The sequence below is a fragment of the Dermacentor variabilis genome, chromosome 8 (assembly GCF_050947875.1).
Source record: "Dermacentor variabilis isolate Ectoservices chromosome 8, ASM5094787v1, whole genome shotgun sequence".
NCBI classification, from domain to species: domain Eukaryota; kingdom Metazoa; phylum Arthropoda; class Arachnida; order Ixodida; family Ixodidae; genus Dermacentor; species Dermacentor variabilis.
The window spans coordinates 85,400,530-85,426,895 of NC_134575.1; the positions used below are offsets into that span (position 1 = coordinate 85,400,530).

Here is a 26,366-nt window from a genome sequence, read left to right on the forward strand (position 1 = left end):
TTCGGCGGCAGCCATCTTTTATTCCTTTCGGAACGCGGGAGCCTGCGGCTGTTCAGAAGAAAACTCAGCTTTGTTCGGCATATTAATGCATCTTTAGCGCGTTCACGTCACTTTGACGCCAGGCGTTTTTGTGGTTTTCTGACGTCGCGTGACAGGCAGGTGAAGTGGCTGCAGACCGAAAGCCTTTCTCCCGTAGCCGAGGGCTAATGGCGAAAAAGCATCGAATCAGAAGTAACCATTTTGCTTTTGTTCCGTCAAATCATGCATAATGAGTGTGCACACGTCGTATCACATGGGGAGCTATCGAGATTTTTGTGATGTCCCGTGATCGCCAGGCGAAGCGGGGATGGGCAAAAAAAATGTTAGCAATCGTGTAGGGCTGGTTGCAGAATTGGAATAGAAAATTTTGGAATAATTTTACGTTATAGCGCCACGTCACGAGAACCGCGATAGCTCCCCATTTGATATGACGTGTACACACTGATTAAGCATAATTTGAGCTAACAAAAGAAACAGTTATTTCTGATTCGACGCCTTTTCGTCATTAGCCTTCGGCTATTGGTCAAAAGTTTTCAGGCTGCACGTATTTCACCTACCTGCCACGCGACGTCAGAAAACCGCAAGAAGTCACCGCTTCAAAGTGACCTGTACGGGTGAAGGATGGATTAATATGCCGAACAAAGCTGAATTTTCTTCTGATTAGCCGCAGGCTGCCCCCTTCCGAAAGGAATAAAAGATGGCTGCAGCCGATCGCTCAGGCACTAGCTACTCGCACCTGCTGGAGAGCATGAGTTTATTTGCATGTAATAAAGCTTCTTGCGTGACCATGTAACGTTTTCTAGCACTTTCAGCCCGTTTACGACATTGTTCTGCCGACTCGTTTTTGCTGAAAATCCGTTTCAGCGTCGTTCTTAAGCTTCCGTTGCATGCCGCCGCGATTGTCGACGAGCCACCGTAAGCTAAGGAAGGGGAAGCGGACCAATCACAGGCGCCGGCGCCACTCTCTTCATCCTTTATCGATTTTCAGTGCAATGACTCGGCACCATCGAATCCCTCTCCACTTGTGCGTGCTCCTCGCCTCATGTGAGCCAATTAGATAAGGCTAGCCACTCAATGTAGGCAATGTTATTCGTTTTTTATGCAGACAAAAGTGACCTGCTATGAACAAGCAGAGCGTTTGATTGGTCTGTTGAAACAACCCTGCGGGTGACCGCCCGATGGTTGCGTCAGCGGTTGCGCAAATTTGACGTCAGGAGATTGGAATAAAAACATATTGGAATAGTTTTACGTTATAGGGCCCAGTTTTACGTTATAGGGCCCCAGTGTACTGTCACGGTTCCGGTGACTGTCGCACTCGGAGTATGCACACAATTTTTTATTTAATCCGATGGTTTATTTATTACGATGTCATATTCGAATGCGACAAAATGTACACCTACTTAGCTTAAGTTGGATTAGTGAGAACGCATGTAATAAAGTAATTAGCGGTTATAGAATGCAATAGAAGGTTATTGCCTTCGCAAAGAGACATCACCATAAGGCTTTACGTCCAATGTTACTTTCATTGGGTGAAATATATTCACAGCGGCCTAGGACAAAGTGGATTAAAGCAAAAAAAAATACTTGCTCTCTTTTCATCTTTTCGAAAACAATAACATATTTAGAGAAAGGAACGATCATCATACCACGGCAGCCGTCTGCAGCCATCCAGACTATCCTTCAAAGGGCATTGGGCCTCATGACACCAGCTTATACTTTTAAAGCAACACTTCTAAAACAGAAAATTTATTATTGGTAGACCAACGACATGGCACATTATTCTTGGGTTTGAGCCATGAAAATCAGCTCCTTACACCTATGTAGAGAGCATGCAGCACATAACATATATTCGTGTCTGCCTACATCTTCACCTGTTTTGTGGTAGTTTCAAGTTTGCATTCATAGTTCATAAAACAGACCGGTTGCCAGAGGCAACGAAACCCACAATGTAGCGCCACCCAAAGAGCCAAGCAGGCAACCATCGTGCGAATGTAGAAGAGCTGCGTTAGCCGCAACTGAGTAGTGAAAGTGAGCGTCCCCGTTGCTACTTCGCTGCCAATAAGCGCTCGTCATTAGAATGTTTTAGTTGAGCGTCTTTACGGTACGCTCCGCTCCAAGCTGCCCCGCTAAGCCACAGCGGTGCGGCGAGCAATTTTCACGTTTTAGTTATACGTTTAGCGTAGCAAAGCGGACCTTTCGTAGCTGCAGCGCCCCCTGGCCAAATTCAGGGTAATGAAAGAAAATAAAAATACCTATTGATCACTCTTGTATAGTATATATGTGTATATATAACTTATTTCTCCATGAAGTATGTAGACGTGCATCTGTAATGCATTACCCGTCCATTTTATCCAATGAAAAATAAAGCGCCGTCTTGGGGAACGCCACGTGATAGCCAGCACGCTTGCTTTCAGCATCCAATCCAATCCTTTCTGACGCCAACGCTAGCCAAACCGCTGCGCAACACGCTCCGCTCAGGCAGCTTCTTAGCGGACCGTGTTCCTCGCTCCGCTAGCCCGCTTACGGCTAAGCGGACGGCGCATGCGCATTCGCGCTTCCGCTTCGCTTAGCCGCTTAGCGGAGTGTAAACACGCTCAACTAAAACACTCTATTCGCAAAGAACATGCGTAATCCATATTGAGAAACCAACTTTCTCTGACCGTTACCCATTCATGTTCACGGTGCTGCTGTGGGATCGGATACTCGATGCTATGACGCCTCATACTAGTGCACAAGTTACGTGACAAATGAGGCCTTCAATTGATTGTGTACAGTTTCGAGCGTGCCAACACAAAACTCAAACATCACGACGAAAAAGAAAGAAGCAACGAAATGGTAAACGTTCATCGCTATGATTAGAACGTCTAATTCTTGCATTGTAAATTTAACACACTACCACACAGGCACGCTAAAATATAGATGGCATGATATTGTACAGGTAGTAACCGGTTTATAATTGTACCTTTTTTTTCTACACTACATGTATCAGTGTTTTGTATCCGCTAATCAAGTCGAGATTCTACGCGGCAGAACCACCATATCATTAATACGGTGCCATAGATGGGGACTCCGGAGTAACTTTAACCACCTGCGCTTTCTTAACGTGCACATGAATTTAGATACGCGAGCATTTTCGCACACCGCTCCCATTAAAATGCCGCAGCCGCAGCAAGGGTTGAAACGATGACATCGAGCTAAACAGCGCAACGCCATAGCCACTACGCTGATCCGGCACGACCCGTATTCGGTGCGACAAAGAAACCGCAAGTGGCTCACTTCTGTCTACTAAGCCGCACATAATCAAAATGCCGCTTTGCTACGCTGCACATCTAGTATGTGCATGCTCAGAAAGTAAAAGTCGCATTTTGTGGTCACAGAAAAAGATGCGCGAAAAGTCAGCATAAACAGCAGCGGCTGTGTTCCGCTAACGGGAGCCTATTGATCTACGAACTCGAAACGAGGAATTTTTCCATTCGCCAGCCGCTCACATGTAAATTTACTGCGTCACTCGATTTCATGCCGCGTCCGGGCCATTAAGATTATCACTGTACTGCGTGCATACACGATGCTCTGAGTTCACTACTATGCAGACATAAAAGCACATGCATTCAGTAACGAGCATGCAGTACATGTATAGAAATGAAGGGCTGATTACTATTTATGAGTGCACGCTTGGAAAACGGAAGCGGCAAATACTGAGTGCTGATCTCCACTACCGCTGCTTAATGTGGCCAATGACAAGTGCCGACACGCCTGCAATTGTTATAGCGTATAATAAAAGAATATATTTATAGATATAGAACTCCTGGCGTATCACTATTATTGAAGCAACGGTCACAGAGTTCTGAAGTTAGAAATAAAACTTTTAGGTGTTAACCCAGCTGCGGTGGCCTGTCCAATGTCATCCAATTGTGTGCATTTGAAGTTGGTGTTGTACGCCCAGCTATTAATATTATTATACCGAACAGGCTGGCGACTATATTTGTGGTCAGTAGTGAGAATGTATGAGCGACGGCTACCGAATTCAATGCAACAAGCCTAATAAGCAGTGCTCGGTGATTCATTGCGAAGCAGGTGTATTGGTCTGCTGTGTGTAATGAAGAAGATCATACCATAGTGAACCAGTGCAATATTTGTGCTAGATTGCAACGTTTATAGAAACCTGGCTATCGCAATTACTGTTTGGCCAGTGAACGTTTAGTAATATACCGTAAGAATGCCTTGTCACTGGTTTGCCGCCACTACCCATTGCCATCTATGTTAACACAGTGCCCATCCCAACTTTATCACTGTGAATCAACGTGTGGATCAACTCCCAGTGTTGTCATAGCAGGTGTGTGCGACCAGCTCTCTCCAATGGGCCCCCTGTGCTGTCAGTATAAACAAGCATGCATAAACAATATGTAGAGCTTACTGCCAAGTGCTACATGTATAAACCAGTACTTGAGAAGGTAAAGAAACACGCTGGTTCGTTTTCTTCTTTCGACGGAAAAGAGACATAATTAGCTTTCCGGTGCGTATGGTTTGGGTGACGTAAAATCAGAAGGCTCCGGTTATTATTCGCATCAATTTTCGCATCAAAACATAACAATAAGCACCATGCAATAAAAGCAAATGGTATTAGGCGGGTCACACAATTTAGAACGTCCGCAATGGTTCTAATAACAACATTATTATGTTAAATTATATGAATTTATAAAACTTTCAGTTGTAATAGAGTTGTAATAGCTAGTCATGTAAACAAATGTGTCCTACTTAAGCTTTCCGGTTGAAACAAGGCCTTAGAAAGGAATGTTCAGGAAGCTCGTTATTACTCTTTAAATTATTCGCCCTATCATGTAATTGAACGCCTTTTTTGGTGCAAGTGAATCTGAGGGCGTGAATAGAGGCTTTACAGAAAATTGTGCTGCCATCATACGGCTCATTGAGGCTATTTGTTCGTTTAGCTGAAGGTAGGGGACAGGCTTTATTATTTGTTCAAGGTATACGTTCTATGGTCAATGATTTCGAACGCAAAAAGAAAGATTAAACGCAAGCCAGATATTTATTCTGACACGATCATTTTTCAGCCTTTTTCGGTGTGCCTATATAAAACAGAACTTCTTTGATCAAACATAACGTGAATTTCCGGGACTACCTGGGAGAGTTGGCCGGAAAAGCGCTCTCGCATAGCAGAATCATTCTTCAAGCGGAACTACTCTTGCCTAAATAACAAGCGAAGAAGCTTAGTCGCCTCAACATTCTGAAGGTTGCCAACGAAAGCGTGCTTTCCAGACTTCCAGGATAGAAACACTTTAAGCAAATATTCCTATTTTGGCTATGGAGGTCTCAATTTGTATATATACATCTGGTATTTTGGCGTAGATTGTTCTCATCACTATAGCCCATAAGCTTGAATTACCTCGAATGGCAACATACAACTTGATCATACCTTTCCGTTATGGGCACACAGTCATATAGCGCGCGAAACATGGGGGCTGAGAGCATGCGGTCTGCGGCTCTACCTCAAGTGACTGGTTTATGGTTACTAGGCTCACAGTGGGGGGTGAGAGTATTCTTAGTTGTTAAGTTGTTAAAATGTGAATTTTTTTGTCAGCGTCGAGTACTCGTAATTGCAATTTTTTTAAGTGCGACGCCGTTGCTATTTATTGCAAGTATCTTGTCAAACAAGCAAATCCGTCTACGCAGAGTATGTCGCGCAAGAGGCATGACTTCTAAAAATAGGTTCCTAGCTCCAGAGGAAGCATTCGATATTTTACGCATTTTTTATTGCTGATCACTGCCGAACATACTCTTTGACAAAGTAGTCTGGTTTCCAGCGTGCAACCTAATCTAACCAAAAAATATACTAAACTATCATTCAGCTCACAGAAACTTCGGGTCTTTATACTCTCTTTGTCGAAGAGTTTTAACTTAAGTCGCCGTAAATTCTGATACACTCCATATGGAACAACGCACTGGACGCCTTCTTTATTGATATTTCAATATTACGCCAAGACACAGTCTTTGATTGGTTGTTTGTAGCCTGAGCTGTTTAATTGCGAAAAAAGTTAATGTTATGCAGTTAGTATATTAGGGTAATCTACGCTCTATGCGGGGTCTGTCTGTATGTTTGTCCCTCGGTGTCTGGAAAAATTTTCCCGCCATCTTGGGTGACTGGGTAGTCCATGATATGGTGGTCAGAGCATGGTGTTGCTGTGACGAACCCGCCGGGTGTAAAACGAATTATCGGGCCAACTTGGCTCACGAACATGTGACGCGTTGCGCATGCGCGTCAGTTAACTAGTCTCCCGGCAACGTGTGTCTCTCGGTATGCGCCACTACTTAGGTACCACTCTTCAGTACATCTCATTCATCGCCACTTGGATTACTCGGCACGTGAAACCAGGTATGTGCGACACTTCAGTGACACTCTTTTGTGTCAGTTTGTGTCACTGAGTATAGACCAGTGGCTATGAGCCACTCTTCTAAAAACTTTTTACCTCAAACTTGGTTTATTAGAAATCTACCATAAGTTATAGGTATGTGCATCTTTTACACAGATTTGGGTAGCTAGCTATGTGTAACTGCGTATGCGCCACTTCTCAACAAACCTTTTTGATTTGAGCTTGGGGCACTGGCTGTGTGACACTGGATCTGTACTTCACGCATATGACGCTCTTGAATAAGTCATTTAGAATGATAGGGTGCTGGGTGTATTTCAATTCAGACAACCTTGTCTGAGTGTATATTCACTGACGCGCTTCGCTTGCACTTTACTGCGACGGTGCTGGATAGCGCAACTTGTTCGGAAGAAAGTTCCGAGAAAGCATCGGGACTGCATAAACGCTTCCTACAACGTACGCGTCAGCGGTTGCAATATGTTGTGTCCATAAATTACTTCGAAGCTAATAGCAGAAACATAAAAATTTCATTGTGAGATGGGTCCAGCGGGATTTTGTTTTTCGTTGTTTTATGCTCGAGAAATCTGTGGACCTTCCAATATAACAATGGAATTCAGTGTCTCTGCAGTAGTAGGTTCGAGCATGCCTGCTTAAAGGGCGTTTTTGGTTTACACTCACTAGCACGCATTATAATTAGTCTCTTAAGGGTACATGAACATTTACCCATGGCTTTGAGCAAATATTTTTAGATGTAATGACTTGTCGTGTGGGACCCATGGGACCCATATTGTCTGCACAATCGCAGCTTTCTTTCGTTAGGTCAACTTTCCAACAAGAATGAAACATCAACGTAGGTTATATTTGGTGATAATCAGCGGATAAGCAATCGACGTAGCCATGGCAAAAATAAGATGATTCGCGGCTGCAGTTAGATATATGATAGTCTGTTTCTCGCATCAGTTCAGCAACTAGTAATTTTTGTCGTAAGATTTTGTCATTTAAAGTCAAGTTTGCGTTTGATAAAACTTCATTCGAATTGGAGCTACACTGGCGAAACGGGCTGTACACACTCAAAACCATAACTGTCAGAATAATTGCTGTCAAAAATCTAAGCCTTATTTATCTTTTCTAAAATTTCTCAGCCAGCTTCCCTAATTTGTGAATCGTATTCGTACAACTCACAAAAACTGCAGTGAGATAGCACAGACCTGTGTGGCATTTTTGCGCCGCCTTTAGACGTCTAATGAACTAGTACTACATGGGACGAGAATATTACTTTCAACGAACTGCTGCGTTGTTCTGACAATGACAATTTCTCTCTTGTAGAGCGTATAAATTATTATTCACCAAAATCAACGGTCGCGAGACGAGCTCCATTGTTCAGCGGCGTGTTTCCTAGTTTTATGAACTATGGAAGTAATATTTTGTTCTCGTCGACTGCATTCTCTTAAGGTTCCACCAGATGGACATAAGACCAACTGTAGCCGATAAATTTGCAGCCATATTTCTGTGTAGCGTCGCACTTATTAGGTATGCCACATCACTGAAAATGCTTTTACTACAAACCATATTGCTTGGCACGTCCCCAGCTTGAGATATTTAATTGTTTCTGGACTGTGCCACACACCGTTTTAGCACTACCATGTGCCCTTACATTGTTTCTGTTGCTGCGTGAAGGCACTGGCTGTAACAAAATGCTGCAGCTAGATATGTCCCCTCTATTGCCTGGGCTAATTTTAGAGAGCGCGAGCTTTTCTAGCGCCTAAAATAAGCGACCTTGGACGTTAGAGAGCGCTTCGTAGAGAAAAGTGCGTTTTCTTGTCTTCTTGCTTGGTAGGGAGTCGCCAGTATGCAATAATATAGAGAACATTTTTTTAGAAATTCTCCAGTATTTTACACTAACAAGAACGGTGGCTTTCTAATACGGTTTCTTACTTAAAATAGCACATACGTAAAAATATGGAATAATCTATGTAAGATATACTGAAAAAAACAGCCATCCTGTAGTGCTGCAAAACAAATTTTCGCTTAGCTGTACGAAGGAACAGCTGGATATATCAAAACATAAGATATATAAATTTTTTTGTCCTCGCATTGGAGACGCATTGTTCTATTTGCCGGAGACCGGAGAACACGGTAGGAACAGCGAAATCTACTGTTTCATTGTACTCTGTCTCGTTCGCTTTTAACAAAAAAAAACCCTAGAAGTGACTCCACGGCGACCGCATTTTGATGGGGGCGAAATCCGAAAACACCCGTGTGCTTACATTGAGGTGCACGTTAAAGAACCCCAGGTAGTCGAAATTTACGGAGTCCTCCACTACGGCGTGCCTCATAATCAGAAAGTGGTTTTAGCGCGTAAAACACCATAACTAATTTTTTTTTTCATTTCGGCTTAGAATGGCGCGCAACAAGAGCGTATTTCTCGCTGTTCCTATAGTGCGGTTTTTCATTGTTGCATGGTAGGACAATATTCTAACTTGCTTTGCATATTAAAATACTTTCACGAAACGTGTTAGGGCAACGATGTTACGCAAAGCGCTCCGACGCATCTTGCACTTACTTGTACGTGACGCATGTTCCCCAGGAAATTGTATTTATTGTTGTTTCATGACACACAGACATCTTTGTAGCCCTTTCTGCAGTACTGAGAAACGCTATTCTCCTCTTCAGGATGTGTTTGACGCCAATTTCTTTTGGGAGATTTTTCTGAAATATACCTGGCTTTTATCAAGCGAGCAAGCATGCCTTTGGAATAATAATTTTGTCAATACTATATTGCAATTAGAAAGAAAATAACACGCTACAGACCGAGGCTGAAAATCACTGGCCAGCGAATGCCATTGCGAAACGCAGCTTTTTATGCGTGCTGACCACCGAGAAACCTATTAACAGAGCTTTTGGACGTGCTTGGACATCGCTCGATCAATCGCAACCAATTGTGTCGTGGTAACGACGAGGTATCGAGGAGGCATTTAAAAGTACAGGTGGACCAACATGCATGCATATTTTAGGATGCTTATGGTGATTGTATTTGAAGGGCTTAACGATAACTTCGGATGAACATTAGACGTACATGCAACACAATATAAGTGAACAAAGCTTTACTACCTAGCAGGTACCGCATGTTTTTTTGATGCAGTAATCAGTGATACCTTAACATAAATAACCCTCCGAGGTGGCCCGGTTGCTATCGCATTTGGCTGCGGAACTCAAGGTCGTGGATTCACTCGCGGCCAGAGTAGCTGCAGTTCGATAAGGATGAAATGGAGGAAAGATCGTGCGCCAAGTATCGGGGTGCATTAAAGAAGCCCAGATGCGCAAAATAGTTCTGCACGTCCCTCAGCACGGCGTGCTTCATAATTAGAATGTGTTTTTTGGATTTAAAACCAGGAAAATAAAATAATTTTCTGCACGTATTACACAAGCCAATAGCTTTCGTGTTAGTAGTATACATTTTGCCTACTTAGTGGCAATGCAGGCCAGAAAGCCTAGAATGAACACCTGTTCATTTCCAGTGCACGTTGCAGTAGGTGTATGATAGATTTTATGGTAGCGACAATATTTCTGCGCAGTTGTATTTTTTTCCAGGCTCACTAGCAGGAACATTCAAATATACCCACCCAGTCTTGTAACTTATGCGGTAATTGAGACGAATAGAGAAAAGAGTTACTGCTGATTATAACCCGCACCGGGAACAATGATTCCATAAATATTTATTGCCTGAAACACATATTTGCACTTCTGCTATACTTCGGAAAAACACCTAGAGATTTCTTGAAAACTAGTAATTGAATCCGGTTCTATCTGTGACACTTGTGATCGCTAAGTATGCAGCCTCGTTCATTTATATTTACTGAAATATTCTATGTCCCACTCAGGACGCTCCATACGTCAAATAATACGGAGCCCAATATACCGAAATATTGTACACGAAAAGTTCGGCGGAATTTTCATTGAACTTGCCGTTCCATGAACTTGCCCCACAGGCCATCGGAAAGATACTACATAAATAAATGGCTTATCAACCTACCAAATATGAATTATATATTCTACCATGAGCATAATCCAAAGCTTCTTTCTGCGCTTATACCCGTAACCAACTTCTTTTAAAAGTTTTCTTGACCTTCAACGCCTATGGTTTCGCCTTCCACTGTCTAATTGATACGATGCCTGCGCGCGACCGACAACGTATTTTCGATAACAAAATGCCGTGGAAACAACTACGTGCTGTCTGAATTTACTGTTTCCAATGACCTGTGAAGAGAGGTAGGGCTTTCCTTTCTAAAGCTACATAAAAGCTTATCATCATCATTAAAATCAGCCGATTTTCATGTCCACTGTAGGACGAAGGCCTCTCCCTGTGACCTCCCGTTTCATCTGTCTTGTGGTGGCGGATTCTAAACTGCGTCTGCAAATTTCCTCATTTCATCACCTCACCTAGTTCTAGGAAGTGAAGTGCTCTCGACGGCACTTCGTTTATCACGGCACCTATTCGGTAACTCTAATGGTCCGCTGGTTATCTCTTTTACGCATTGCATGACCTGGCCAGCTCCATTTTCTCTCGTAATGCCAACTACTACATTGGCTATCCCCATGAGCTATCCCCAGTCTGCAATTCTCTTCCTATCTCTTAACGTTAAGGGTAACAATTTTCTTTCCATTGCTTTTTGCGGGGTCCTTAACTTGTGATCGAGATTAACTTTTAACCTCCAAGTTTCTGCCGCATATCTTAGCACCAGTAGAATGTTATAATTTTAGGTTTTCGTTTTCAACAACAATGGTAAGCTGGCAGTCTTAATTTGGTAATGCCTAGCGTATGCATTCCACCTCATTGTCATTCTTCTGTAAATTTCGTTTTCATGTATTCTAGGTCAAAAACTCACTGGAGACCCTAAACTTTCTCCCTTACAGACTTAAGAGGCTGACTGGCGATCCTGAAATCTTGTTCCCTTGCGAGGCTATTGAACATTGTCTTTGTCTTCTGCATAGTAATCGTTAACCCCACTGTTACACTTTCTTGGAAGCTTTAGCTCGGGCCCAACTCCGACGCGGCCTATGTAAAACGCAAAAACGTTTTTATGAGATAACCCCTGGACCGATTTTGGTGAAATTTGTCGCATTTGAAAAAGAAAGTTAACTTCTAATGACTATTGGAAGCGGAATTTCGATTTAGGGCTTGAATTTTCTTAAAACGATTTTCAAATATTTGACCGTGTGAAAAAAATAGAAGCACAAAGTTTATAAATTCATAGCTCTGCATGAGGAACCGATATTGCGGTTCTGTAAACGGCATCCATTAGATCATTCAAAGCGGACAAATTCAATATGTCATTTTACATCTTACGTGAATTTGTTACGTTTGTTACAACGGTTTTGCAAAAGTTGTATTTCTCTATGATTAAATTTTTTTATATTCATGTGTAACATATCAATTTTGTCCGCTTTAGATGTACTATTAGATGCAATTCACAGAATTGTATTATCATTTTTAGTAGTTAAGTTACAGAGTTGTAAATTTGATAGTTTCGTTTTTTGAAAATTTTCGATTTTTGCCAATTCTTAATAAAAGATTGACGATCTAACTCAAAAATTTGAAACCAACAGTCACTAGATTTTACGTTTGTCTTTTAAATGCAACAAACCTCGTCAAATTTGGTGCAGTGGTTGCCGAGAAAAACGAATTCTCCTTTTACATGTATTTAGATAGGAGCACTTGAGCTAAAGCTTCCTCTTAAGGTCTCGAATCATTCTTGTAGTTTGTGCGGTGTGTTCATGAAAAAGCCAATTTCATCTGCAAACCGATGCTAGCGTAGACATTTGCCATTAATCCTCTCTATCAGTCTATCAGCTTCAATACTTCTAGGCTTGCAGCGACTTGTATTAGAATTATTGTCTTCTTGCCTACCCCTTTCTGCTTAGGTAACATTCTACTTTTCTTCTAGAGAACGAAGGTAGCCGCGGAATCTTTGTAGATATCTTCCAAGGTATTTCCGTATGCGAGTTCAACTTCATTATTATGCAATACTTCTATGGCTGATGGTATCTGCACTGATTTCAATGATTTTTCATAATCTATGAAACCCATATAGAGAGATTCATTCTACTCGCTAGGCAGCTGAGCAGCACAAAACGAAAGAACGCTTTATTGCGTGAGACAGATGTACGTATACACAGGCAGACCAGGCTTGCGCATGCGTAGTAACAGTATTCTTGATGGCGTCGCCCCTGGTCACATCTGTCTTCCTTTAAAAAGAAAAAAGAAAAGCAAAATAATGTACAAGGAAATAATTAAATTGAAATAACTGAATTGAATTGAAAAACGATAGCGTTGCGGTTCTCTACGCTGTCGTGTGTTTCTACGGAGCGCTTCTTGAGGTGCGTGTTGCTTGTTGGTCTACAGCAGAGGGAAAGAGTGAGGAGCCGCTCATGCACTCTCGGTCTGCCGGAAGAAAACCTGTCCTTCTCTTGGTCTACTGTGCACTCTCTCTTGCGTCGTTGCGGCTGTCCGTTCTCTCTCGCAATGACATAAGAGCGTGGTGCACTTGTCAGGCCTATGACGACTGCTACTGCCCAAGTCTTGTGTTTCGTATCGGAAACAGTAAAATGGGAGCCAGTGTGAATATCCGGTAGATTTCGCGTAGATCTCTAGTGGAAGGTGCGTTGTTTGCGCCGCGTTTTGTCGAGTTGCTTTCGAACTTTTCCAGTAGGGACAGTTGGCGGTTCGAAGTGGCAGTCTAGTGCTGGCGGTTTAGTCCTCTTCTGACGGCCCATGAGTCTTCGCGCGGGTTACTTTAGGCGGTCGTTCGTTGGCATGTTCCTCCATTCTAGCAAGGCATTGTACAACGCTAGCGTTTCAAACCGGCATTTCTTGAGCAGTTTCTTTGCTTCTTGGAATACCCTTTCAGCCATGCCATTACCGTGAGGGTAGTGTGGACTGGAAGTCGTGTGGACTATGCGCAGTTGCGCGGAAAAGACGCGACAGCCCGCATTATTGAACGGAGGTCATAATTGCTGCATATCTTCACCGAGCTGCCCTGAGTGACGAACACTTGCATGAACACATTTTTCAGCAAGGTTTTGGGCTGCTGAGCCCGAGGTCGCCGGATCGAATCCCAGCCACGGCGGCCGCATTTCGATGGCGGCGAAATGCGAAAATGCCCGTATACTTAGAGCTAGATGCACGTTAAAGAACCCAAGGTGATTGACATTTCCGGAGTCCCCCACTACGGCGTGCCTCATAATAAGAAAGTGGTTTTGGCACGTAACACCCCATAATTTAAATCTGTCACTCCTTCTGCTGTTGTTCGACGCATCTGCTTGACTTCGAAAAAGAATTGAAATCTGCCATAACAATGTATCCATCGCCTCCATGGTAGAAAAGGTCGACTCCGACTACTTGCGACGGCAAAGTAGGCATATCGTTACAAAGCACAGGGAACCTGGCGTTCCTGCTCTTTTACCTTTCACAAAGCGAGCATGTCCTCGCAACAGCTGCAACGCCCGCCGCCATGCTAGGCCATTACATAACTTCTCTGGATCTTGCCTTAATTTTTTCTTCAATCCTGTGTGCCGCGTAGAGCAGTGCTTCCTGTCGTTTTGTTGGAGAATTGACGAGTTTGTTGCTTCTTAAGATGAGACCATCCTCGACATGAAGTTCGTCGCGGTAGTTCCAGTACGGCCTCAGAGACACGTTGCTTGCTCTCGGCCCATTCGTTGCTTGAGCAGCTGCAAGTTTCAGTCTTTGTTGCGTCTTTCAGTGCCTCTTCACACATTCCCTGCAGTTGACGATCAGAGACTGGAAGTGGAAAAAGAGCATGTACTTGGGAATCTAGCGATTCTTCTTTCAGGTCAGTTTTGTTCGGAAAGCGCGACAGCGCATCCTTTAAGAACAGGTATTTTCTTGCGCTTGTAAGCCACTCTTATGGGCAACCTCTTAAGAGCGAATTTCATATGCTGCAAGCGTAACGCGCACTCATACAGTGGCTTCTTAAATATTGACTGTAGGGGGCGACGATCAGATTCTACGATAACCTCTTGCTGCCCAAGGATATAGTCTACAAATTTTGCCCATCCGCGAACAATGGCTACCATTTCCTTCTTGATTTGGGTGCATTTCTTTTGCGCTTCTGTAAGCGAATATGACGAGTAGTCGTTTGCGTGTCGTTTTTGCAAATGAATTGCCCCCACCCCTTGCTGGATTCCATCCACCGACGTCAGTGGTATTCCTTTCTGAATATATGCAAGAACAGGTGCCCTTGTTAGACCGGCGCGCAGGCTTCAGACCCTTTCTTCAGTCTCTTGTGTCCAGAGCCGGGCTGTGTACTCTTTAAATAGTTCCCTGGCGGGTGCGGACCGTGAAGACATGTTGGCGATGAAGCGCCCCACGAAGTTAATCATCTCGAGAAAACCTTACAGTTCCTTACAATTTTTCGTGGTGGCACTTGCAAGATGTCTTCCACTTTCCCTGCATCCAGGCAAGTTATTTCTTGTGTGAGTATATGTCCCATGTAGCAAACTCCGAGCTGCAAAATTGGCATTTTTTATTCAACGTTAAGTAATGGTTTATTCAGCATCAAAGTTAACCTCCTATGTTATTGTCATGCTTTTCTCGACACTAGACCCAGAATAGAATGTCAACCATTACAACTGCAACACCACCCAAGCCTTCTACTACACGGTTCATTGACCACTGAAACACTTCCTGGGCCAAGGCAATCTCAAACGGCCTGCGAATAAATTTTCAGTAGCAGTAGGTAGTGCTCATTGTGCATATTAATGCACTTTCGTTGCCTAACCGAATTTGCCAAAATCCTAAAGATGCATCTAATGCTGAAAAGCACTTTGCCAAATGCAGGCTGGGAACCATGTCATCTGATGTTGGCGTACGATAGTGCTCCCTCAGTAAGCCCTTGTTAAAATCCGAAGGAATTTAACAAATGCGCACTTTGTCGTTTCTAACCGCTACGACCATGTGGCTCGAACAAGCAGTAGGTTTAGTTACCTTTGCAATGACGAGGTCATGCTCCATTTTGTCGAGTTCCTGTTTCACACGTTCTTGAAGAGCAACCGTGACCCTGCGTACTGGCTTGACGATTCTTCGTTCTCCTGGCATGAGTTAAATGTGATAGGTAACACTCTTCAGTTCTCCAAAGCCTTCAAATCCATCATCAAAAGTTGCGCTTGCATCCTGGCTTGGCAGCGCTTCGACTGAGCGCACACGGGATATCAGTCCCATGCTTCCTGCAGTATTACCACTGACTATTACTGGCACGAACTGGGGTACAAAAAAATTCCACTTGACAGATCAGAGCAATAATAAGTAAAGTTATCTTCTTCAAAGTTGTTTGCTTGCGGACGAAAAAGGCACGCAAAGTGGTCGAGCGAAACTGTGCCGGCTGCGTAAGTTTTCGGAGCGTCGCCTCAGACACGATACAGCATTTGGCCTCTCGTGTCGATTTTGCGATCAACCCCTGCACCTGCGATAACAATTTGCGCCGACCAACGGTTCTCACTGGCAATAACACACACTTGGAGCGCGTGGAGCAAGTATGCCTCTTCAGTTCCTAAAACAACCCTCCTTAACCTCGCGTGCAGTTGAGCTTCACCTTTGTTGTATCTGATGGCACATTCGAGTGAAATGGCTGTTTCTGCTGCTGTTGTAGCAATGTTTGCCCTGAATGGCAAATTTCCCATTTTGTTGCCTTTCAAGACTACAGTTGGAGTAAGGTTTTGCGTTCGCCTGGATTGCTGCGACTGTCGCGTTAGCTGTTCTTTCTCTGATTGCTTGAAATTGTTCTTTTGCTTGTTCCCATGCGCGGCACCTTTCTAGTGGTTTTGAAAACGAGGGTTTGAAATGAGCCGTTCTCGAGCTCAGCGAATTCGCCGAAAACGAGGTTGAAATGTGAAGTTCTCGAGCTCAGCGAAATGAGCCGAAAATGAGGTTTAAATGAGCCGTTCCTCGAGCTCAGCGAATTCACTTCTATTCGTGAGAACTCGCAGTTCCGCGAGGCCGTCATAAAAGCACTGTCCTTGTTGGTCCCGGGAGCCAATTCGGAATTCATGAAAGGTTACGTTCGCAGACGGCTTGTAATAGGCGTCGAACTTTACTCAGAAAATTTCGAGGTCTTTCTTCTCGTCTTCGCTGCCGCACACAGAAGTATGGTACGTTCGTCTGCCATCTTCTGATATCGTCATCAGAAATGTTAACGCTTGAACTTCCTTAGGCTGCTGCGTCAGTCCCGTTAGCGCAGCAGAAAAGGTTTAACTCACGTTCCCATTAGCTTATGTTATGAAATATGTCTTCAGTGCTGTTGAGTGACCTTGGTGGCTGTAGCAGTGTCGGCGGCATTCTTTCAATATACATTTTTATTCAGTCCATAGGTTCGTTCATGGCCGACTGGCGGTCGTAATAAAACGAACCGGCACCTCGACTTCGTACACCGTGTAGAGAGCCGAGCAACAGGAAACGAAGGAATGTTCAATTTCGGGAGACAGGTGTGCTTATACACAGGCAGACCAAGCTTGCGCATGCGTGGTACCATTATTTTGATGACGTTGCCCCTAGTCACGTACTCCGTATATTTATCGATAGCTTGATTGACCACATGGATGCGATTCACCATGGAATATCTCTTCCCGAAGCCACTCTGCTCTCTTTGTTCAGTGAAGTGTAGCCATCATTGTATTAAAAATTTTCTTTGTGAATATTTCGTACCATACTGAATGGAACCTAATGGGCCTGCAATTATTCAATTATTTAACGTCTTCCTTTTTATGGATTAGTATAATGCTGACAATCTCATAGCTCTATGGTACACTTGAAGTCGAGACGCATCGCGTGCACATGGCGGCAAGCATTTCATTCATGATATGTTGTCTATATTTAATTAAATTGACAGTTATTCCATCTTCTCCTGTCCCTTATCTCCTTGCCATGTCTTGCTAGGCCCTTCTAAGTTCCCCGATGGCTACATAACGAGCCTCTGCATTCCGTTCATCGCTACTTCCCATAGAGGTAGCGTGGCTGCTCCTTGCAGTGTACAAGTCAGTATGGAATTCTTCAGCTGCTTGAAAAAAAAAAAGAAGCTGAATCTACATTGTTGTAGCAGTCAATACGCAAACGAGTGTTACAATCCAATGTGCTCTGCATTCCATCGCTGGTTTGTATCAGCTATTAAACGCATGCTAAATGTGGCATCGACGCGCCTCCTTAATTGGCGGACTGGCGGCACTAAAAGGGGCGTCGCCATGTCTCCCTCGTGGGAGCGCTGCACGTGAGCACTCTTCATAGAGGGGCCGATATGCTCAGCATGCACTTGCTGCGCCCCCTTCAGGACATTCGCTAAAACATAGTTAGCTGGGGCGTGGGAAGTGCTACGCTCATCCACGGCGTCATCAGTGCGCGGTACCAGCGTGTGGAGGGAATCACTGCTCTTGCGAGGTGCAATGGCGAGTGGTCGCGAGTAAGGCTCGCTGTCACGCTCTCTTGGGCGTTGCTGCCGCTTACCCTGGTGGCATCATTTCCCCGCAATGAATGGCCACGCTCGTCGCTGATGAAACGAAAGCATGCGAGGAAGAGCGCAGCGCCGCGCAAGATGAGCGACGATGGCTACACTCTAAAAGCAATTGCACCCTTCGGGGTGCATATCTGCCCCACAACGATAGTCTTCATCTGTCTTGCCCGCATTTCTTTTGTTTAATGCTACGAGCCCGATATTTCCTTCCAAGTCACGAACAGCATGCGGGTTATCATCATGGCGGAGCATTCTAGACTGGAAAGTAACGAGCGCAGCGTTTTCATGAAAGGAAACGCAAGCAAGGCTGATGACGATTATCGTTCTGTGGCAAATTCACACCCCAAGGGTGAAACCATTTTTACAGTGTACGGTGTGACACCAGAAAAGCGGCGCGTCGTCTGTGCCGAAGCAAAGAGCACTACTCACAGTGTTCTCTTCCTAATGCAAACTGCATACCTATATAATCACTATAGAAAACACTGGCACGCGAAATGAAAAAAAAAACATATAGAGCTGCGCTCAAATTTCTCAATAAAAATATCGTAATGGTCGGCGAATCTTTTAATCTACTTTCACTTCCCTTTAGCCTATAATTTAAATAACATATATAGTTATACTACAAGTAAATCAACCTATTCTTTTGTTGGTTTCGTTATCTGTTTGTTTCTCGAGACAGAGGGAAAGAAAATGAAATGAATGCAGACAAATGGAATTATTTAGGTATCAATTTGCCCTCGTGCGACGCTCAAGATCTGTCCAGTTACTACTCGGTGCCACGTTGGGGACTGGAAATCTAAGAAATGATAGGCAAACATCGAAAGTTTCGAAATTTATTTTTCGTCACCTAGACAGGGAGCTTACCCCAATACCAACAACCATATTCTTCAAGATTCGTTTAAGAATAAGCGTTGTAGAAGCACTACTGCAAGAGTGCTAGTTCCAACTGGACTAGTAAAACATTGCCTACTTTTCGTATGGGCTATACTAGAGCACACGTGTTCAATAGAAAGCGCTGCATTATGCTTCACCTCGCAGCTACCCTGCAACAGTGATCATCTACGTATTAAGCATGCACTGATATTGTATCGTATCGGGTCTGACACGTGTGCCATGGATGATAAACTGAGGGGTCGTCGCCCCACTTCCCTGTATATCGTAGCGTAATCATTTCAGAAGCGTTGCCCCATTTCACTCTATAAAAAACTGCTCAATAAATCCTGGGCACTCGTGCCCTGGCTACTGGGAACATGGTGTCTAGCTGATGCATGGTGCCAGCAGTGTCTAGCCCATCCCTCCATCCGCTCGTCTGAAGTATAGCAGTTGCCGAACGAAGGCTGCCAGCATGAATTTCATGAAGCCACCGCAACCGCAGTTGGAAGGTGACGTAAGCCAGCACTGGCGGCTGTTCAGGTAATGGTTCCAACTGCAGGTTCTAACTACTCCTGACTCCAACAGAACCAGCGAGTAACAAACGAGAAGCATGGACGAAAACTGCGTCGCTACGGAGCGTCGCTGGAGAGCAAGCCACCGAGGTGTACAACAACTTCAGCTTCACGGAAGACGAGTCAAGGGATGATTACGACGCAGTAATGAAAAAGTTCGTTGAATAATACGGCGGCAAAATGCGCCGCAGACGCAGTCGAGCATTCCGTTGAACGCTGGCGACGTTGACATTGACAAGCGATGAAGTGAACGCGTTCGCTCTCCACGGCTGCCTCGAAGGAACTCTGGCAAGGCGAGGAAAGGAACCGAGGGAAAGGGCGCGTGCTTTAAGGGTCAACGTTGTAGGGACAGTGACGATAAGGTGGGGTGGGGGGAGGGGGTTGCTGTCGCCACTTTACCTTCAGAATTATCATAGGTGGTTTCTGCCTTATAAATTAACGCCACATTAATGTAATTTTGAAGTTACATCAACTAATTAAAAATGTTATTCCCCTTCCATCTGTTCATGCTAGGTACTCAACCGTAGTCTTGGTTGATCTCCCTGTCTATCATGTATTACTTTTCTTGTGTTGCAAACATCGCGCAATTATTTATATACCTTGAACTCGGGTAAGTTCCAGAGATTCTCCATATTCTCTGAAGTGAAACTATTAATGCGCACTTGGGTCTCAGAATGCCGTTTTTCAAACATGAAGATTCGGAGTGAGTCGCAGGTGGCCTGCTTTGTCATTGTAAGCTAGCATTTAATAATATAATATCCTGGAAACCTTTTCCATACAATCTAAACAAAACCACTAATTTTACTCTAACCATGGAACATGTTCTCTTGAATATCGGTTAGAATATAAATCTCAAAGTACGCGCCTGCTAGAAAATAAATCTCAAATTACGCACAACGAACAGCTTTTTTCAACGCTCTCTCTACCAAAAAGCCACGTACATGCTATACTATTGTGCGGCAACATATGCTTTCAAGCATCGCGAAGGTATTGTTCGCAGCGAACTTTACAAAAGATATTCTTTTCGTAGAGTCCTGCTGGCTATGACATTGGTAGCGTCGTCATCACTAAGGTCAAGCGGACAAAAATAAGGGTATTCGAATGTGCTCGCGCTTGACAGAAATAAACAAGCTTAAAAAAAAAGATCAATGCTCTGTTGAAAGGCGACCGATTTGTCAAGTTTTCGTGTCCACATTGCTCATACCTTTCGTAAAAGTGACGTCATTCCTCAAATACCTCCGCACTTTTATGCAAGCATTTTTAGGAGCAATTCTGTGATCAAGTACAATAAAAAAGGTGAACAGACGCACTTGCACAAACAACACCGAAGTGTCGTAGGGCGCTATTCATGGAGTGTAAAACGAGTATTGCTAAATCCTATTTGCGTCCACTGGCAAAACTGAGTGGCTACGTCTCGATGCGGTGCGCGGTTATTGGTAGAGCGAGCAAAAGCAGATGCACGTGGCCAGTAAAATGGCTATTGTGCTTCTATTGGAAACAGGAAACGGGTACTTGCACAATTATAGAGACAAAAAATAGACACATGTATGGCCGTGGTACCTTATTATTACCGGTTCTTTATCGAGAAGGAACCAAGCCTACGATCGCACACAGGTAAGCACGACACGCGTATATATATATATATATATATATATATATATATCGAAGGGTGCCTCCACACGAGTGTTCATTTTTTGTACGTCCACGTATACCTGTATTCATCCGTCAATATGGAAGCAGACTGCAAGCAACCTGAGCTGTCCGTTGTACAAAATTCTTCTATCACTTTTCAACCGCTCACATAACAGAATGACTTAGAATAAAAGAATGACATTTATTCGGAACTTTTCTTCAATGATTCTTTTGTGCTTAGGGCACTTTGCGCTGTTTCATATTGTAATACTACACATACACTCATATCGCATTTGCTCCATCAGTTTAGTTTTTAATTATAGCTATTTAATTGTCGCACCTTACATGATGTGTTTTTGCTTTAATCTTTTTTTTTTGTTCTCGTACATCACCTCGTTGCACATACGTTTTTCATGTCCAGACATGTAATTGCAATTTGCACATTTTTGCTTATATTCCTCCTAGTACATATGGTTTTTGGCATTCGTTACAGGTATTATATACAGGGTGTTCAAATTTAAGATTTATAGGTTTGTTAAAGTTACGCACTGGGAGACATGCGAAGACCGCCAGTGCAAATAACTTATGTGGCCAGGGGGACACAACTTGAGATGCTAATGATCTTTGTGAGTAGTCCCATCAGCTAATACACAATTATTAACTTTTTTGGTAACTGCTGTTAGTGGGTATTGTTGCATTGAAAAGTTAGAGGCAGTCGTGTTTCTGCACCGTATCAGTTGGAAGAATTCTTCTAGCGTATCTGTACTCTGAGGTATGCAACTCCAGATTTTAGTCATCGTTCGCATGATTGTGCATACAAGACAGGGAGGATCGGCGCCAAGGTCCTGTCTGATGTGGCGCGGCTGTTGTGTGTGGCGTTTAGTCTGACAACTGGGCGAAGGCATTCCTGCGAGCAGGCTACAAGCAGCAGCTTGGACTGCCACCAGGCAAGGCCACTTTTCTGCTGGAAGTACTCTGACATCACAGAACTACCCAAGAACTTGTCGAAGACCACCTTGTATTCAACAGGACAGACTGCAGAGATCCACACTGAGAATGCACGAGCGAGCAGAGAAAGCAGCAGAAGGAGAGCGATATAAATACAGAGAAATTATCCTTGAGAATTATCCGTTTCCTGCAGAGAGTGGTATAAGACGTATAGATGACGCATATGTATGCAAAGACGGCAGAAGATAGGATGATGATGGTGAGATGACCACAACACAAGGATCTTGGCTTGACCAAGCTGGGAGTGACGATCATGGTATGATGACGGGCACGGGACGACCATGGGATGGTGACAATGTTGCGATGACTGCACGGTGACCATGGGATGACGACGCCGGTGTTGAAATGACGGCGTGACGATAACCTGCTGCCGATGCATGTGTGACGCCGAAGGAACGACCATGTTAAAATGAATACAGAGTTATGAAGACGAGGGCATTACAGCAACTGTATGACGACTACGGTGTCTCGACAGCACTTTCTTCAGTTCACTGCAATGCGCTCAGTGTTTGCGATATGGCCATAGCACTAAGGTGTGCAGATCAGACCTTCGGTGCTGGATTCGTGGAGAAGGTCACGGTGCAAAGACGTGTTCCTCTCAGTGTGACAGATGCTGTTTATACGAAGGTTCCCACCCTGTGGACTGTTAGAAATGTCCTGCGAGGAAGAACTGTATTTGTAGAAAGAGAGAGAGCGCTGCCAAGTGTGAGCGTATGCGGTCTACCATGCTGCTCGGCAGGGAGTATCTGAAAGCAACCACCCGTAACGCACACTTTGAATGGCCGGACACTTGTAAACTATTGGTCTTGTCGTTATAGAAATTTGAGATTTTGTATAGCTCAATGAATTCGTAATGCGATTCCTCGTAGAATGCTCATTTGGCGGCTGGAATTTCTCCTTCAGTGACATTAGGACATCTGGAAAACCCCAATGATGATACTATTCTACGCATTCATTCTTGCAATGACAAGTGAGGTCCTAGCAGAAGAAGGTCGAGACCCATACAACATAGGAAAAATGCAAATTATCAACAGTAAGTATGGCTCTTCCTCTAATGTGAAAAGAAAAAAAAACTTCGAAAAGCTTTTATAACAGACAAGTGTTTCTGCCAACTATTTCGCAGCCTCTATATGAAAAATGCCTGTGCGTATCCGCATAATTCATGCGGAGTTTGCCTGTACGGTTGAGAGAAACACGTTTACCACATTCTGAGTTGACATATGTCCATGTCACCTCAGCATTTGAATATTATGTTTACTCTCATTCATCTAATTTCTTTCCATATATGTACATCAAAGAATGCATGAAGTATCAAAATAATCTAGCTGTGTAAATTGATCGATATATTCAATAATGTTTTCACGTATTGTGGCAATTCAGACATGACCAGTTCTAATGAGTAGTGCAGCTATGCAAATATGCAATGTTCGTGCCGCTACTGTAAGGAGGAATCATAAACCAGAGAGTCATTATATAACAAATATTTCTCCACAGTTTGAAATAACTATATTCGCATGGTATTGATAGTACCACGGTTAAAGAAAGTTTCTTAACAAAATAGTGGAAAACGTGGCTTTCACAACTGGTCTTTATGTCCAGAAAGGTCGGCCTTGGTTGCATATATGCATCATAAAGCAACCTAAATTTGCAACGTGACCTACATAGTCCAAAGTTATTTACGTGTGTACAAGTGTAGCTAATTTGAGTGTGCGTTTATATGACCATCGTGGATTGCGTAGATATCCTGACAATAGCTAAATCTCATTTTTAAACTGTCCTAAAATTTTCCAAAAATTTATGGTTCTACAAGATAACTTACGAAGGCTTCCAGGAACTTGCACAGTTCTTGGGCTCTTTCAATTCTTTTGTTTGGTTTTGGTGTCTCCAGGCTCCTAATTCCCATGTTGTAGTGCCTGGAACAATGACATATCTCGCAGTTTAAATGTATGAGGTCTCGTCCACTTTTTGCAACATCATCAATTTCGTTGGAAGAAACTAGTATCTTGAGAAGTTTGGCACTATGCAAAACTTCGATGCTCATTCGGGATGTGTCATGTTTATTCGTTGTATTAAAAGTCGCAGATGATTTAATTATCACCATCGTATTATGTCCAATCATAGTTAAGTTTTGTTTGTTTCTATAACCAAGCAGCGTGTTAACTTGAAAGGTTATTTATTTATTCGGTTTACCCTACAGGCTCGGAGGAGCATGGGGTAGGGGAGGTTACCGAAAAATGACAAATATTTACCGCAAAAAAGGAAAGTACATAGTAAGAGAAACAAATAACTTTGTACATTGAAAAACAGGAACACTGGTAAACATTGGAAAAAATACATACGAAGTCAAGGGAATACAATGGAAAACAAGTCGAAGAACGATACAAAGGCGAATACAATATAAAGTCGTACAACATGGTCAAGCAAACGTGTGGAGTTCCAAATGTTCACGAAATTTAGCAGGATATTTTATTGAGACAATATTATTTGGAAGGCTATTCGATAGTGTGATGGCGCGCGGTAATGCAGAGTTATTGAATGAGCGTGTGCGGCGAAAAATGCGCCTGAAACTGAGATCATTATGAAGTCCAGTAGATGTGCGAGAAGAAATTTCAAGCGACAAACGGCTGGACCATGAGTTACAGTAGTATTTATGAAAGAGGCATAGAAGAGCAACAGAGAGGCGGGAATCCAAGTCCGGCAGGGGGACATCGCCTTTAATTTGTGTGATGATAGATTGACGACTGTAGTTAGAAGCTATAAAGCGGGCAGCACGATTTTGGATGGATTCCAACTTATCTAATAGGTATTGTTGATGAGGAGACCAGATCGATGAAGCATATGCATGTTGAGGGCGTACAAAAGTTTGGTAGGCCTGTTGACCGATGGTAGATGGCGAAAGGTGCCGAAAACGACATAAAAACCCTAAAGTTCTATTAGCTTTAGCACATATCTTCTCGATGCGAAAGCTCCAGGCAAGATTAGTACAGAAATTAACGCCAAAGTATTTGTAAGTAGAGTCGCGAAGAACTTCCGACGAGCAGATTTTGTAAGGAAACTTAGGCTATGATTTCATACGAGGGAAGGAAAGAACGCAGCACTTAGATGTGTTAAATGTCATTTGCCAACGGTCGCACCATTCATTAACTAGGTGAAGGTGATTTGGCAAAGGTAGAGGATCATCATGACAGCTAATCGTTCTGTAATTTATCAATCATCCGCGGAAAGTCGTATGCAGGAGGAAACGATGCTCGGCAAATCATTGATAAAAATTAGGGGGGAAAAAGGGCCTAAAACACTTCCCTGGAGTATACCTGACTTTACAACAGATGTAGAGGAGCTAAAGTTATTCACAGATACGAACTGTTGCCGATTAGTTAAGAAATTGCGAAGCCAAAGTAATGTTAATGAGTCAATCTTAAGAACTGTTAACTTAGCTTTTAGACGACAGTAAGCAACTCTATCAAAAGCTTTTGAATAATCCCAAGCGTCAAGGCATTTCATTTGGAAAATTCTGCATATATATTGCGTATTAGTGACATCAGGACTCCTGGGTATTGAATGAGGCTTGGCTACTGACAACTATCAGTGGATGATGATTGACTTTAGGCGCACTGATACATAGTGTGACTTTATTTCGTAGGAGCGGCAAACAAAAATTTGTACACTGCTTTTCTCATAGTTAGGACATCAATAAATGAAGTTCCTGAATTTCTTGTCCCGAATGAAGCAATTTACTTCCGTATTCCTTTAATATCACAGCATTCTTGCAACATGACATCTTATTTACCTTTCGGAAACATTAAATTGTAAAAATCTAAGTGAAATATTAGTAGGAATGCCTTCATAACTGTTTTGGTTCCGCAAATAACAACTATACATTTAAAAACATTCTATCAAAATTTTTACACGATTTCCCATTTTTCCTGCAGATACTTGCCGATACCGCGGATATGGCATACCCGATAGTGTGTGCATGGACTTATCAATTCCATGCGTAAGTGTGTGCTGTAGGGCAACGAAATCTCAGCTTGTACTGACCGGGTAAGTTCCTATTGGGCACTGATATTTACTTCCCTCCCATCACTAGCAAAAGTGATTTTTAAATATCGTCGTTTGTAGAAGTATTTCATTAGTTTTCGTTCAGTCATAATAAAAGACCGAAGATACCATAAAGACCGACAAAATTCATTCCCAAAATTACGGGGAGCTGGTACTCGGGAAAAAATTGAAACACGATGGCGGAATCCACAGAAAGCGGATGTTTGCGTGAAGAACAAATTCGTGGCTAGAACATTCATATGGGGACGGATTACCAGCGAATATATTTAGACTGGATACATGGG

At 43.2% G+C, this 26,366-nt stretch overlaps 1 protein-coding gene across 4 annotated transcripts in view; it reads left to right on the top strand.

Moving 5' to 3' along the window:
- Window positions 1–2,853: 2,853 nt before the first annotated feature.
- The window catches only part of LOC142590384 (uncharacterized), a 32,671-nt gene continuing 9,158 nt past the window's right edge, over window positions 2,854–26,366 (top strand). The window contains exons 1-3 of one of the 4 annotated variants that reach the window (XR_012830089.1): window positions 2,854–2,874; window positions 22,927–23,056; window positions 25,953–26,064. Coding sequence is in view for 1 of the 4 variants with exons in the window: in XM_075702470.1 (XP_075558585.1) it covers window positions 20,931–20,997; window positions 25,953–26,064 (179 nt within the window). In the remaining 3 variants the exon portion in view is untranslated. Of the gene's footprint in view, window positions 2,875–20,801; window positions 20,998–21,620; window positions 21,642–22,926; window positions 23,057–25,952; window positions 26,065–26,366 lie in introns of those variants that run through there. The other 3 variants (XR_012830088.1, XR_012830090.1, XM_075702470.1) reach the window with 3 other exon arrangements.